The sequence below is a fragment of the Lynx canadensis genome, chromosome C1 (genome assembly GCF_007474595.2).
Source record: "Lynx canadensis isolate LIC74 chromosome C1, mLynCan4.pri.v2, whole genome shotgun sequence".
Lineage (NCBI taxonomy): Eukaryota > Metazoa > Chordata > Mammalia > Carnivora > Felidae > Lynx > Lynx canadensis.
Window position 1 is genome coordinate 186,712,877 of NC_044310.1, and position 15,758 is coordinate 186,728,634.

The following is a 15,758-nucleotide window of genomic DNA, read 5'->3' on the forward strand; positions in this document are numbered from 1 at the left end:
TAAAAAATACATACAAAGATAAATAATCACAGGGCTATAAGAAAAAAATTCTTAATTTACCAATATATCATTGACAACTGAGGAAGAATTTTAGAAATAGCAATATACAAAAAATATTACTATCCTAGTGTTTCTTTTCTAACCTATTAGCAAATTACACAGTTTAGTAGTTGAGTTACCCTCTGAGAGATATGCAGCACAATACTATAACTAAATCAAATGCAATGTGACAGCAAAGACATAAAGCAGGCACACAAATCATCTTTCATGTTAAATTTACAGATAGGACAGGGAGATTATAAGCAATTAGATCTGAGTCAAACAGATTATATGTTTTAGCGAAGAAATACACTTATTAAATTAGAAAAAACACATTATTCTAACACAGAATGAATCCTGACTAAAAAAAACTGTTACAATTATTCAGCAAAAGACTAATGACCCAATTTAAGCTACATATTAACATAATGAATATTAGTCCAAGTGATTAAAAATAGATTCATATTTAGGTAATTTTTACTGAATTGCAAGAAAATTGTTTTCTTTTAAAAGCACTTTATCTTTCAATGAAAAGGACAATGGTGTCCTTCATTTCTAGTCTCTGGTACCTCTGGTGGTCTACAGGTATCAATAAAAATCTGCCTATAGCCACTAGCATATAGAGGGGTGAAATGCTCCTCCATTATCACTCCTTTCCTCTACTGCCTCATTTGGTCTATGTTTCTTTTACATATCAATTAATTTTAATTAATTTATTTTACATATTAATCCACATTAATATATTCATAATTAGCATAAAATCCAGAGAGAGAAGGCTGCCCCCTTAGTAGACCTAGAAGAAAGGTCAGAGACAGACTGAGAGTTACACAGCACAAATGGAAGATACAACAACAATAACTATCATCAACAAAACAAAAACCCAAAAGAACTTCTCTGTAGGGCTCATTTCTGTTTAATATGTCACAGGAGAGTACCAATTATATGTGAACATTGGCCTTACCTCTAATTTTGGCAGGAAAATGGGTTTAAAAATTCCTTGGAGAGATCATTTAACTATTTTGTAGTCAAACTAGTTATTACCACATTCAGGCCAGTATGCCTCAGAGAAAGTCTACGGTAAGACGGATGGACCTAATTTAAGTTAGGCAATACGACTTTAATTTTTATTCCTAAATTTCAAATTAAGCCAAATAACTTTTATTTATATTTGTGTGTTCTTGAAGAAGAATGTTCTACAGTTTGTTTAAGCTGAGGGCAATATAAAACTCCCTCTGAGGCTATGTGAAACAAGACAGAAGTTCTCGAGAGGGAAAGTGAAAAAAAGAAAATAAATATATAAAAGAAACCCTAGGTGGTAAGAAAAATTGAGAGCCACAGAGAAGGAAGAACACAGACAGTAAATGAATTAGAAGACAGAAGCCTGGGTTACATTCTGATATATAACTGACCATTTACTTTGTAAGTACACTATTTTTAAGATGCTAAAAGATATTTAAACCATAGCACCAATAAGCACTGTTAAGAACTTGTCAGCATCCTGCTTAAAAATACTTTGCTTCATTTGTCCCACTACTGGATTTTATTACGTTAAAAAAATGAGTAAAAAGATAGCTTAATTTTCAACATAATTGAAAACACCAAATTCAATTATTAAATCAACATACATCTACTAAGTGCCTGTGCTAAGTACTAGAGGAGAGAGTAATATATGAAACAAATTTCCTGCTTTAAAAGAAAAAACAATCAGGCAAGTTGGCAAATTAGAGAATTTTATACCTAGACCAGCTTTTCATGTAAAAAAACCTCTCCCTTAATACTACTTGATACTGCTACTACTATTAATGACATTTATTAAACACCTCAGGTAGTATGTGGATTCTCTTAATTGTTTTTTTGTTTTTAAGATTTTATTTTTAAGCAATCTCTAAACCCAATGTGGGGCTCAAACTCACAACCCCAAGATCAAGAGTTGTATGCTGTACCAACTGAAACAGCCAGGCACGCCTCTCCTAATTGTTTTTAATCCTGTTAATGTTTTATTTCTGTTTTACAGATGAAGCAACTGAAGTCAAGATATTAAGTAACCTGACCAAATTTAAAACAGCAAACAAATGGCATGGCCTAGTTTTTTTTTTTTTTTTTTTTTTTTTTTTTTTTTTTTTTTTTTTTTTTTTTTCAACGTTTATTTATTTTTGGGACAGAGAGAGACAGAGCATGAACGGGGGAGGAGCAGAGAGAGAGGGAGACACAGAATCGGAAACAGGCTCCAGGCTCTGAGCCATCAGCCCAGAGCCTGACGCGGGGCTCGAACTCCCGGACCGCGAGATCGTGACCTGGCTGAAGTCGGACGCTTAACCGACTGCGCCACCCAGGCGCCCCGGCATGGCCTAGTTTTAAATAAAATACAAATGATTTCAAAGGCCATACTCCTTTCTTCAGATATACATTCCAGGGATAGAAATGTTTTCTAATGATCTTTTAAGGGATAAAACTTTGAGGGTTGAACATTGGTATAGAAAAATATTTATTTACAGTGAAACTCAATGTTTTGTGAGGTACTTTACCCTTGCTGGGATGACCACTGGGTGTTATATGTAAGTGATGAATCACTAAAGTCTACTCCTGATATCATTATTACACTATATATTAACTAACTTGGATTTAAATTTGAAAAATTAATATGGAAAAAAAATTTTATTATGTGGAGTGCTTGTTTACAATGAATACTAAATACAAAGGATATCTTCAAAGAGCAAGAATTTCAATACCAAAGTCCTAACTGGACACTGTGGGAAAAAAAAACCCAGAATAATGTTTAAGATACTTAAGAATTTCTTAGAAGAATTTCTTTTTTTTTTTTTTTTTTTTTTTAATTTTTTTTTTTCAACGTTTATTTATTTTTGGGACAGAGAGAGACAGAGCATGAACGGGGGAGGGGCAGAGAGAGAGGGAGACACAGAATCGGAAGCAGGCTCCAGGCTCCGAGCCATCAGCCCAGAGTCTGACGCGGGGCTCGAACTCACGGACCGCGAGATCGTGACCTGGCTGAAGTCGGACGCTTAACCGACTGCGCCACCCAGGCGCCCCATGAATTTCTTAGAAGAATTTCAAACAATACAGTGTCAAGTATATAATATTTTATCAAATGATTATTCAAAATAAATTTCAAAAATTTTAAATGGAGCACATTCATAAACATTGGTCAAATAAAGTAATTTAAAGATAAGTCACAAAATATTAACAATGCTATCAATTATAATATTTTCACCTATTTTATAAAATGCATTATTGGCAATTATTTATGAAGCCTCTCATAAATTCAAATAAATTACTCAGTAGACCTTTCAATTTATTTTTTTAATAAATATTCTTTAAGTATTACTTCAGAAGATTTTTACAAAATACTTAAAGTTTCCCAAACTATCTTTTTTCAACTTACCAAATTGTAAATTCCTAACAGAAGTGCTTCAATGCAGCCATTACTCTGTCTGTCTCGGCTAACTGTAAGCCGTAAATAAACCCACATCAATTCCGGCAAGAACTGCAGTGTGAACCTCTTAAGTCGAACTTCAGAGCTACGATAGAGCTCAAACAGCTGGTGGCAGACAGGCTCCAGAAGCTAAAAGGAAAATAAAGTACATTAGCTATTTCTATTCATTTGCTGTAACTGTGTTTTTTTTAAAGCACATATACTTGTGTAATATTTAAAAAATAAATTTTCAGTATTAATTTTTGCATATTTTGAATCAATGTGTCCCAAACCTTAATCTCTACTTATGCACAGAGACTATATATTAAACTGACCAATTTACTAACTTTAAGTATTTTGTGCCCATATAATATCAACTTATTTTTCAATACACTAATCTGTTAACTTTGTTAGATAATTATTTAACCAATGTACTACATTTATATTGTTTCCTTTTCTATTATTATCAGCCCTTACTATCCTCCAGTTTAAAAAGTTTCTACTGAAAGAAAATAACTTCAAATGCTCTTGTTGGAAATAAACTTTAAATCTCAACTTAGATTATGATTTAAATAAAATTATATACTACTCAGTAGACAAAGGGATTTTGCAATATATAATAATTGGATATCAAAATGTTAGCTAATATTTTACATACATACAAGTAAAACAAATGAATTACTTTTATGTTTTAAGACTGACTTAAATTCTACTAATTATATTTAAAGATTTTGAAAATATAGGAATAGCTTTTTTAGTGTTAAATTTTTCATACGATATCACACAATAGGACTTATGAAGATCTTTATCACCTTGAAAACTAAAGAAAATGAGCGGTTAAATAAACCTCTCCCTTTTTCCTAATCACGTACTGCCAATCTAAAACGGTTTTGTTCAAATAACTATAGACCACACAAAACTGGGTATGATTTTAAAATGCAAATAACACATTGACAAGAAACTATAAAAAATGTCTAAATTAAAATTTAATACTAGCTTTAAAATGAATCATTCAGTATTTATGTGCTACCTTCTTTTCTGAATGATTAAATAATGCATATACATTTGGAAATCTGTTTGAATGAAGTTATATAGGTCTGTAATAACCTAACCGTCTAGAATAAGTCACTACTTTCAGGATTGCAAATCAAAAATCAACAAACCCAATGTTAACTGTACAGTTAATATATTTAGATGAGCTAAGCTTAGCTCTTAGGGAATGACTTTAAAGCTAAAAAAGTTCACACACATGTACACCCTCGTATCTAGTAACTACTAGGCCCATTATGTGAAATCACTGTCATAATATTTACAATCTTCAAAAAATTTCAATTCTCCCCTTAAACAGAAGTCTAGACTAGTCAGACAATTTGCTCAAAGACACAGAAGTTAGTGGTGGAGGAAGACACTTAAAATTCAGGTCTTCGAACACCAAGTTGATGCTTCTACTATCCCACATTTCTTATACTAGAATGAAGGTTGAGAGTAGGAGGTGAGGATTATTTAACTACAAATAGTATATTCCGTGTAATGTCAATAATGAAGTAATAAATTTCTGAAAATAGTCAACTGCTGGTATCTTTTTAAAGTACTGACAAAAAAGCTCTTTTGGGGAATTAAAGATTGCTGCTCTCATAAGTGTATTTATTAAAAATATATATCTGTTTTAAATCTGTTTTCCTCTTTAGTCAAAGACTCCAGAATTGCTGTCTCTCAATTTTATTTGCCATGGTACAATTATGATTCGTTTCTGTTATAAAGACCTTAACTTCCCTTCCTCAGTAGCAAGAACCACAATGGCATGAAAGAGACTACATTTTAACTAAGCATAGCAAAGAAATACAGAGTTGTCAAAATTTTTACTCTGCTTTTTTTAAAAATGGGGAGGAGGAGGAGTTTGGTCAGAAATCAATGATGAAGGAATGAGGAGGGATAACTGCAGGAGCAATCTTTGAGGTGGCCAGAGAATGTGATCCAGGCCTAAGTACAAGAGACACTTTGATACCACCTGAGACACTTCATCTACTGAACAGCAGAAAAGGCAAAAGAATGTAGGTGGAAAAGCTGGTAGAGTGGTAGATAGGAAGGGGAAAATATGAGAGTTCCCAATTATCTTCTTTTTTAAGGACACAGAAAGCAAGCTGGAGATGAGGAAAAGGAGGGCAAGAGTATGAGGAAAGAGAAGGTGTAAAATGCAGTGGGACAGTGTACCAAGAAAGTAAAGCAAGAATGCAAGGCAGTATTATGTGACCTTGAGCCTTTTAGTCCTGCATTTAAAGTGGAGAAAGTCAACAAAACTGTGTTCTGCAAGTATGTTCTGCTGCTCAGGTACAGGCCTGAAGAAGATGGATGGCTGGATTTTTTCCAGTGTTGAGATTTTCCCCCAAAGAAAAAGAACTAATGAATGGAATGAGAAGCAAAGGAGCTAAGAATGTTTGCAAGGAAATGACCTATGAAAATTTAGCTGGGTAAAGAGAGAAGTGAGCCATGTGAAGGAAGAAGGAAAGGGAATCAAATCATGAAAAAGTGATAGGGTTAACATAACGATTAGATGGAGGTCTTCCTGAAGGGGAAGAACTGCAAGAGTGACTACAGGATCTGGAACAAAAGAAATGAGGAAAATTAAGCAATATGTTTGGTGTAGAAACCTCTAGAACAAAGGAAATGAGAAATAAAGCAATATGTTTGGTGTAGAGATTAAAATTTCAGCTGCAGTACAGGTTGGCCATGATATGTAATACTAAACTAGGAAATACACTTTCTTAAGAACTTTTAAGGTCTTTAAAGCAAAACTGTAAGATCACCATAAGCTTCAATTAATATTATATGTAGCATGTGACGATTTTCTGAAATAATTTCCCGTTAACTAAGTAAAACAGTTATGTTTCAGAATACAATAAAATCAGGACTAAAAGGGGCCTCCTTCTATAACTGAAATCCAGAATTAGTTTGAGATCCTATAGAGCTCTACATTCTGCTTTTCTGAAATATGACCACATGGTTAGAACCTTACAACCTGACAGGAGAAAAGATGGAAAGACAGCTCTGCTCTGGCAACTGGTTGATTATAATGATTACTGTTGAGCTTTTATCTCTCAAGCTGTAATTTCCCAATTCTACCTATGATAAGGTCTCATACATTATTATGAAGTATTACAATATAAAGTAATGTGAATAGCTTTTTTTAATGTCAGAGCTTCTAAAGTATAAAAAAGGAAACCAATCCTTTTTATATACTTGTGAGTGTTAATGAAAATGATAGCATTTTAGAATCTCATTTTGTGTTTCACTATTCTTCTAATCAATATTTACTAAGTGTTCATTATGTACATGATAATATACTAGATTCTAGGGAAGTAACAAATACAGACTATATGACCACTGCTCATGAAGAGCTTACAATGTAAAGAGAAAGCATAAAACAAATTTTAATAAGCAAAGCTTAAATGTTAAGACAGTGCAAAACAAGGGGTAGGAAATAACACACATTCATTATTCAAACAGAATTTTGAAAACTCCTAACCAAAAAGGATATGAATATATATACATTACTACACCTAAAGTTATAAAACATAAATACACAGCAAGAGAAAAAGAAGCAAATGAATCCTGCAATTGCTGCTATAAACAGCAACAGATGCAAGCCTAACTGAGAGCCAATCCAAGTTTAGGAGATAGTAAAGAAAGAGGTCAATAAAGCAAGCTTTTAGTGGTAGGACAAAAATTAAGATGCACTTTAAATTAAGCTGCTGGTTAGGAGATGATTACCTGAACTTCTTCAAACTCACTCCAGTACACAGCAGAGGCACTCTTGGAGGCTGTATCTGGGAAGATAAGAAGCTACTTTCCTGTGTGTTCCTTTCATTTTCATTTTAAAGCATACATGAATCCAGTGGTGATAAAACTATATGTCATACTATTGTGTTAATGGAAAGATAATGTGTGTATTTTGCATAAATTAACATATAGATTCAACAGATGAATTTTTTTTTTCCTTCTTCTATCACAAAGCTGAATAACAGGAAACTCTAAGTTTATTGATCTTAACTATTTAGGCTAAATAGTGCTTTCTCCAATCATTTTCAAGCTAAATTTACTAGCAGCATCATTTCATGTTACCAGTTTGAGTTCACTGATCAGAGTAATATATACACTTCCACACTGTCAATAAAATAACAGCAAACATACTTAAAATAAAAAAAAAAACTGAATCAGTGTAAGGCTAACATTTGGATTCTAGAAAAGGAAACATCCCAAACAGAAACAGAGAAAAGTTTCAAATTAATAAGTAATCTATTGAGATGACGGTCACTCAGATCAAGACTCAAAACATACAGTCCTCAACAGGAACAAATCTGTCAAAACATTTAAAAATATAAAGAGGGAAGGAAAGGGAAAGCCAAAGCAACTATCAGAATGAAAAACAGTAGAAAGAAAGTTTTCCAGTTCCATAAGAAGGATTTTTAAAAAGAGGAGGGAAAACTACAAAACTTACATATGTGTTTTAGTACACATATTTCACTTTACTATGTTGAAATTATTTTTCTTATAAGCTTTCCTACCTCATTATTCGAATCTTGAATAACTTTATAGAGGGCTGGGACCAGTGTTTTTTTCCGGTGTAAAGTTGCTGCATAATTGGTGATCTGAGTGTCAGGTAACGCCTAAACGAAACATCAAAGGAAATCAAAAGCAAACTTAGTATTTGGGAAGTCAGGAAATATATTTTACCTCAGTTTCTCTTGAAAAGATTTATGATAGAGTCAATTAAGAAAAGTAAAGATAATTAATACAAGAAATATCATTAGAGTTAATAAGACAAATTAAGTTAGGATGTTATAGTGTACAGTTCTTCTAACTAGTCAACCATGAAAAATTATTAGAAATCACATGTACCAAGATTTGCTGAAAAGGGTCACTTTAAACTAACCTACTCTAGGGGCGCTTGGGTGGCTCAGTCAGTTAAGCATCCGACTTCAGCTCAGATCATGATCTCACAGTCTGGGAGTTCGAGCCCCGTGTCAGGCTCTGTGCTGACAGCTCAGAGACTGGAGCCTGCTTCGGATTCTGTGTCTCCCTCTCTCTCTGCCCCTCCCCTACTCATGCTGTCTCTCTCTGTCTCAAAAATAAATAAAAACACTAAAACAACAACAACAAAAAAACTAACCTAGTCTAAAAAAAAATAAGTATAGAATACACACACACACACACACACACACACACACATAATTTAATAAGTTTTATTTATTTTGGGGGAGGGAAAGAGGGCAGGGAGAGGGGGAGAGAGAATCCCGAGCAGGCTCTGCGCCCTCAGTGCAGAGCCTGATGTGGGGCTCAAACTCACGAACTGTGAGATCATGACCTGAGCTGAAATAAAGAGTTGGATGCTTAACCGACTGAGCCACACAGGCGCCCCTAGAATACATTTTTATTCTTGCATTTTATACTTATGAAACATGTATTTCTATTAGTGTTCAGAAGTTATATAGTTTTAAATAAAATCAATGAATGATTTTTAATTACAGGAAATAAAAATATAAGACACAAATCCTATGTCTGTGCCTTATTAAAGCTTGGAAGCTTCCCCTTTTTTATTAAATATATTTAAAAATGGATATATCCCCTCATCAATCCTAACAACTATTTTTATTTTTCCATATTACCTTCTAGCCATTATTCACCTTAGTGCCTTTTTAAAGAGTTACAATTACAGAAACACATTATTTCATATTTTGCCATTTCCACTTCATATCATAACATTTGTTTCGGTTTCTCCAGAGCACATATTCACTGTTTGAATTATGGACATATAGAATCATATGATACATTCTTATCACCAATCCAATTTACCTTGAATTCTGATAACCATTCTTCCACAACACCACGTTCAGATCCCAGCATCTTCTTCTAACTTCTAGTCCTTTTTTTTTATCTCTGAAAGAAAAAAAGCACCAAACTTGAAGATGGCATCATGTACTTAAAGAAACTACCAAAGGTAAAGGATGTGCACCTTTCACTAACAGAAAAACTAACCTTGTATATATTTTAGATAAGAAGGCTCACTTCTAGACTAGAGCTCAATTAAAACAAAACTTATTTTTAAGAAATAAATTCTATTTTCAGGGATATATTTGAAACTTCTTTTCCTAATACTTTTATATTTTCCCCAAGAAATATATTTCAAAGTGGCAAAAACAAGTTTATACTTCCTCACAAGAACATGCCCCTTGTGAAGGACCTCCTCCACCTGTCCTGGAAGAGAAGAGGAAGTACAAGAAGAAACACCTGGTGCAGAGCCCCAACTCCTACTTCATGGACGTGAAGTGCCCAGGATGCTACAAAATCACCACCATCTTTAGCCACGCACAAATGGTTGTTTTGTGTGTTGGCTGTTCCACTGTCCTCTGCCAGCCTATAGGAGGAAAAGCAAGGCTTATAGAAGGATGCTCCTTCAGACAGAAGCCCTTAAAGCACCCGGACTCAAGATGAGTAAGAAACTATTCCAATAAACTGATTTGTGATAAAACAAAACCAAAACCAAAAATAAGTTTACTGAGTAAAATCAAACTGCACATTACCCAAGACAAATGAATAGTCTATGCTTAGAGCTTCTGCCAAATATACAATTGGAATTAAGTTACATTTCACACAACAAACCATGTGACAGATTATAAATGACAAATATAGAAAAGCTAGAAATCAAGGGTCATATATTCAGCACACTGATTATAAATGTTTATACAAATAAGGGCTTTAAAGAAGGTAGATTTATATTTTTTCTATAATGGAAAAATATCCAAGTAGAAAAAGCAAGTTGTACAATTACGTGAACTATAATTCCATTAAAAAACTAAATAAAATGTGAAAAAAGCCTGGACGAATATATCCACTAAACTCTTTTAAGTGTTTACCTGTGAGGTAAGGAATACTGAGGATATTCTAATTATGTGTAACTCTTGAGTTATAGAAAAAAATTAAAACAGCCTATATTATTTTTAAAGTGAGAAAGACAATGAAAAGGTCTTGGATTTTAATTTAATTTAAAGGCTCAAAAAGTAAGAGCTAGGGGCACCTGGGTGGCTTAGTAGGTTAAGCGTCCAACTTCGGGAGAGGTCATGGTCTCACAGTTTGTTAGTTCAAGCCCTGCATAGGGCTCTTTGTTGTCTGCCCAGAGCCTGCTTTGGATCTTCTGTCTCCGCCTCTCTGCCCCTTCCCTGCTCACACTCTGTCTCTCTTTCAAAACTAAATAAGCACTGAAAAAAAGAAAAAAGTTAAGAACTAGAAAAAATAAAGAACTTCTTTGAGGGGAGAATAATGTCTTCAAAGCAACTGAAATAAGTTTCTTTTTTTTTTTAACGTTTATTTATTTTTGAGACAGAGAGAGACAAAGCATGAACGGGAGAGGGTCAGAGAGAGGGAGACACAGAATCTGAAACAGGCTCCAGGCTCTGAGCTGTCAGCACAGAGCCCGACGCGGGGCTCGAACTCACGGACCGCGAGATCACGACCTGAGCCGAAGTTGGCCGCTTAACCGACTGAGCCACCCAGGTGCCCCTGAAATAAGTTTCTTTATTAAAAGATAGTATTTCCTGGGGCGCCTGGGTGGCGCAGTTGGTTAAGCGTCCGACTTCAGCCAGGTCACGATCTCGCGGTCCGGGAGTTCGAGCCCCGCTTCGGGCTCTGGGCTGATGGCTCAGAGCCTGGAGCCTGTTTCCGATTCTGTGTCTCCCTCTCTCTCTGCCCCTCCCCCATTCATGCTCTGTCTCTCTCTGTCCCAAAAATAAATAAACGTTGAAAAAAAAAATTTTTTTTAAATAAAAAAAGATAGTATTTCCTAAAAGTGTGTCAAATTTCACATTAAATTTGTCCCTATAAAAAGGAATCAGATTTTCTAATTCTCCCCCTTCAATTCCAAAAGGACTTTTTAATGTCTCTCTATAATGCACTATATCAAGTACGATGTAAGGAAGGAGTATGAAGAGGAGTAAGACATTCCCCTTATTTTCAAATAGCAAATGCTGTTAGGAGTAAGACATTTCCTTTACTTTCAAATACCAAATGCTGTTAAGATAGACTGATGAATTTAGTCAAATAAATTTCTAGGGAAAAAAAGATAGTAGGAAAACCTAACAGATTAAAAAAAATCAATAACCAACATATGAATCTTTCTTGGACTCTGATTCAAACAATTAAAAAGTGTATGATACAACTGGAGAAAGCAGAACATGACTGGTTATTTGATGATATAAAATTAAGGAATTATCATAGGTTATTTTTATATTTGGTAGCTATTATAGTTAGGTTGGTTTTTTTTTGTTTTTTGTTTTAATACTGCTTGTTTCTTAAAGTTACATACTGAAATATTTACTGGTGAAATGTGTCAGAGACTTGCTTTAAAATAATCAGGGCAGGGGCACCTGGGTGGCTCAGTCAGTTGAGTGCCCAACTCTTGATTTCAGCTCAGTCATGGTCCCAGGGTCGTGGGATTGAGCGCCACGTCAGGCTCGGTGCTGAGTATGGAGTCTGCTTGGGATCTTTCTCTCTCCCTCTGCCCCTCTCCCCCTGCTTGCGCTAGCGCTCTCTCTCTCTCTCAAAAATAAAAATAAATAAATAAATAGTCAATCAATCAATCAGGACAGGAGCAGGAGCAGGAGGAGTCAAAGAAGGAAAGCTAATTAGGTATAGATGAAATATGACTGGCTATGAATTAATAACCATTCAAGCTGAATAACTGGTATATATGTTTTATTACACTAATATCATTACTTTATTATAAGTTTGAAATGTTCCATAATAAAATTTCAGAAAAAAAGGATTAATAAACACTACATAAAAAGATAAACACAATACCCATACATACACAATTTTGCAAATAATTTCTGGGAGTTCAGATCAACTAAAGCTCATTAATAGACAGGGACACTCAAGTTACAAACTCTTGCTGAAGAAATAAGACTCTTAAAACATAACTTCACAGGGGAGCCTGGGTGGCTCAGTCGGCTAAGCATCCGACTCTTGGTTTCAGCTCAGGTCATGATCGCCAGTCTGTGAGCTTGAGCCTCACAGTGGGATCTGTGCTGCTTGGAATTCTTGGTCTCTTGCTCTCTGTCCGTCCCCCATTTTTGCTGCCCCCCCCCCCGCTTGCTCTTTCTCAAAATAAATAAAAATTACACTATCAACAATAGCCAAAGTATGGAAAGAGCCCAAATGTCCATTGATGGATGAATGGATAAAGAAGATGTGGTGTATATATATAATGGAGTATTACTCAACAATCAAAAAGAATGAAATCTTACCATTTGCAACTACGTGGATGGAACTGGAGGGTATTTTGCTAAGTGAAATTAGTCAGAGAAAGCCAAAAATCATACGACTTCACTCATATGAGGACTTTAAGAGACAAAACAGATGAACATAAGGGAAGGGGAACAAAATAATATAAAAACAGGGAGGGGGACAAAACCGAAGAGACTCATAAATATGGAAAACAAAATGAGGGTTACTGGAGGGGTTGTGGGAGAGGGATGGGCGAAATGGGTAAGGGGCACTAAGGAATCTACTTCTAAAATCATCATTGCACTATATGCTAATTTGGATGTAAATTAAAATAAAAAACTAAAATAAATGAGGTCTAAATAATTAATTAAAAAAAAAAAACCTTCACAAAATATAGCACAGCCATACATCCAAATGACAATGGCCTTCAAAGAAGTAATTTTGTGAGGTTCCCACATTTATTATGATGATTGTTCAAATCAATGTCAGAATTCCCTTTTTTCCTTTTAAACAACAGTTAAGTGGTACTACCTTTTGAAACCTCGTTCTTCACCTAAAAATGGATTCCATGACAGAACTATGATTAATGTACCTCTGACTCTACATAAATTATACCTCAATAAAAAATTGTCTAAATACCCTAAGGTAGTTGCCTCTGAAAGCTGCTCAGAACTCCAGGAGACAACTTTAAAGCAAAGGCAAGACTTAGTCAGAAATTCATTGATCCATTCCGTAAGTATTTCTTAAACACCAACAATGACAGCCATTATGCTAGGAGCTGGTAATACAATGATAAAACCAGATGGAAAGTCACTATAATGAAGCATTTATCTAGTACAGAAAACTAAATGCATTTTTGCAAAGAGATGAAGAATAAGAAGTCATGACACACAAAAGCATAATAAAAGGAACCTAACATTGACGAGGGAATCAAAGAAGACTTCTCTAAGGCAACAGTTAAGGTGAGATAACAAAGATCAGTAGAATTAAAGAATTAGGAAAAGAGCATTCTCGAAAGAGGGAACAGCGTATATAATGGCCCTGTGGCAAGAAGAAAACACAAGAAATCTGAAAGAAGATCCAATTGACCAAAAAGCAAGGGACAAACGTTGAGGGTGTAGAAAGGTAGGCATGGCCCAGATGGTATAAACAGGAATTTACAGTCTGCCTTAAGCATAGAAAGTAACTAAGGATTTTAGGCAGATGGATTATAAGATTCAAGGTTTGAAAAGCTCACCTGGCTACAATGCAGAGAGAGGACTAGTATCCTTTTCACATCTAGCTACAAATTTCCCAATAGTATGAAGACTAAAGAAATTTCAGTCTTGCCACAGCATTTGCTCTGAGAATTCCTACCAAGTCTCTGGAAACTAAAATACCTGAACAGCTACTGAGAATAAAAATGTTTTTGGGGAGCCTGGGTGGCTCAGTCAGTTGAGTGACCAACTTCAGCTCAGGTTATGATCTCACGGTTTGTGAGTTCGAGCCCCACGTCAGGCTCTGTGCTGACAGGTCAGAGCCTGGAGCCTGCTTCTGATTCTGTGTCTCCCTCTCTCTCTGCCCCTCCGCCACTCATGCTCTGTCTCTCTCTGTCTCAGAAATAAACATTAAAAAAAAATTTTAAAGAAATGTTTTTGACTTACAAAGTACCTGAAAAATAAGTAAGCTAGGTTACATTTTTTTTTTTTTTTTTTTTTTAAATAGGCTTCACGCCCAGCCTGGAGCCCAACACAGGGCTTGAGCTCACAATCCTGAAATCAAGACCTGAACTGAGATTAAGTCAGACGCTTAACCAACTGAGCCACCCAGGTGCCCCAGGTTACATTTTTATTAAGCATCAAATTTAGTATATTAAAACAAAACCTACATTAGTTTCTTAGGAAATAATTTAAGTATAAATTCTAATATCTTCATCTCCCTTTAGTATTTCCTTTCCTCAAGTCTCTTATGAAGATATAAACAAAAGGGGCTGCTTTGTTAATATAATTTATAGCATCTTCTTCCTACCACTTTATCATTTCTAATGAGCTCAGTGGACCACAAGATTAAGAAGAAAAAGAGAATTTTACATCCTCTTTGAAGAGTACTCCAGAAAAGAAGGTAAATACTTCTGATATATTTATTACCATGTAAGGAAGAAAAGCATAATTTCATTGTAGTGGTGACACCAAGGACTGATTTCCAATAAACCAATTGTAACTTAAAAAAACTCCTGTATCTCTATTGCCGGATTTCAACTGATTTTAATTTTTTATTTCCTGGAAAATTAAAAAGCGATTTCTGCCCTGCATATCAACTGTTATCTTTATAATTTTATAAATATATTTAGCTACAAATATGAATTAATGGTTGATAGTCAATTATTAAATAATGTTCAAATATTATAAATAGTATATGTATGTAAAAAAAAAAAGGAAATCCCAACTATCTATCCCACCCATGAAGATTAAACAGAGTCAACCATCTGGTATTTATTTTTCTTTCAAATATATATTTATGTATATGCATGTTTATATATAAGCGCATGTATATAGTTTATAGTCACATGTTCATCAGATATAGCTTTCTACAATATGCTTTTTTCAGTTGCTAAAAATATGGAAGACCTATAGATCTCATTCTTTTTAACAGCCACAGAGCAATTAAGCCCAAAACTTACCATTTAATAGTTTACTGATAAACACATAGGTTGTTTTCAATTTTCCTATATTACAAAAAAAAAAATATGCTGCAATGAACATCTTCATACTTATTTATGTATTTTCTGTTCTTTTCTGTAGTATCACTTGTAAAAACTGGATTTGAAATTTTAAGGTCACAGGATATAAATATTACTGATAGTATAGCCAAATATAAATAAACTCTCAAAACCATACTTCATCTTTTTTTTTAAGGTTTATTTTTGAGAAAGAGAGAGAAAGAGACAGGGCTCAAGGAGGAGAAGGGCAGAGAGAGAAGGAGATACAGAATCCAAAGCAGGTTCCAGGCTCTGAGCTGTCAGAGCATAGCCCAA

The 15,758-nt window shown here is 34.5% G+C and overlaps 1 protein-coding gene and 1 pseudogene across 6 annotated transcripts in view; one reads left to right on the top strand and one right to left on the bottom strand.

The window, feature by feature from the left end:
* Positions 1–15,758, bottom strand: part of FAM126B (family with sequence similarity 126 member B) — an 89,460-nt gene that overhangs the window by 34,589 nt on the left and 39,113 nt on the right. For 4 of the 6 annotated variants that reach the window (XM_030324571.2, XM_030324565.2, XM_030324569.1 and 1 more), the window contains 3 exons: positions 9,320–9,403; positions 8,032–8,133; positions 3,440–3,619 (listed from right to left, as the gene is read on the bottom strand). In XM_030324571.2, coding sequence (XP_030180431.1) covers positions 3,440–3,619; positions 8,032–8,133; positions 9,320–9,370 — 333 coding nt within the window. In that variant the 5' untranslated portion in view covers positions 9,371–9,403. Of the gene's footprint in view, positions 1–3,439; positions 3,620–7,237; positions 7,294–8,031; positions 8,134–9,319; positions 9,404–15,404; positions 15,457–15,758 lie in introns of those variants that run through there. The other 2 variants (XM_030324570.1, XM_030324572.1) reach the window with 2 other exon arrangements.
* Positions 9,690–9,958, top strand: LOC115519899 (annotated as a pseudogene).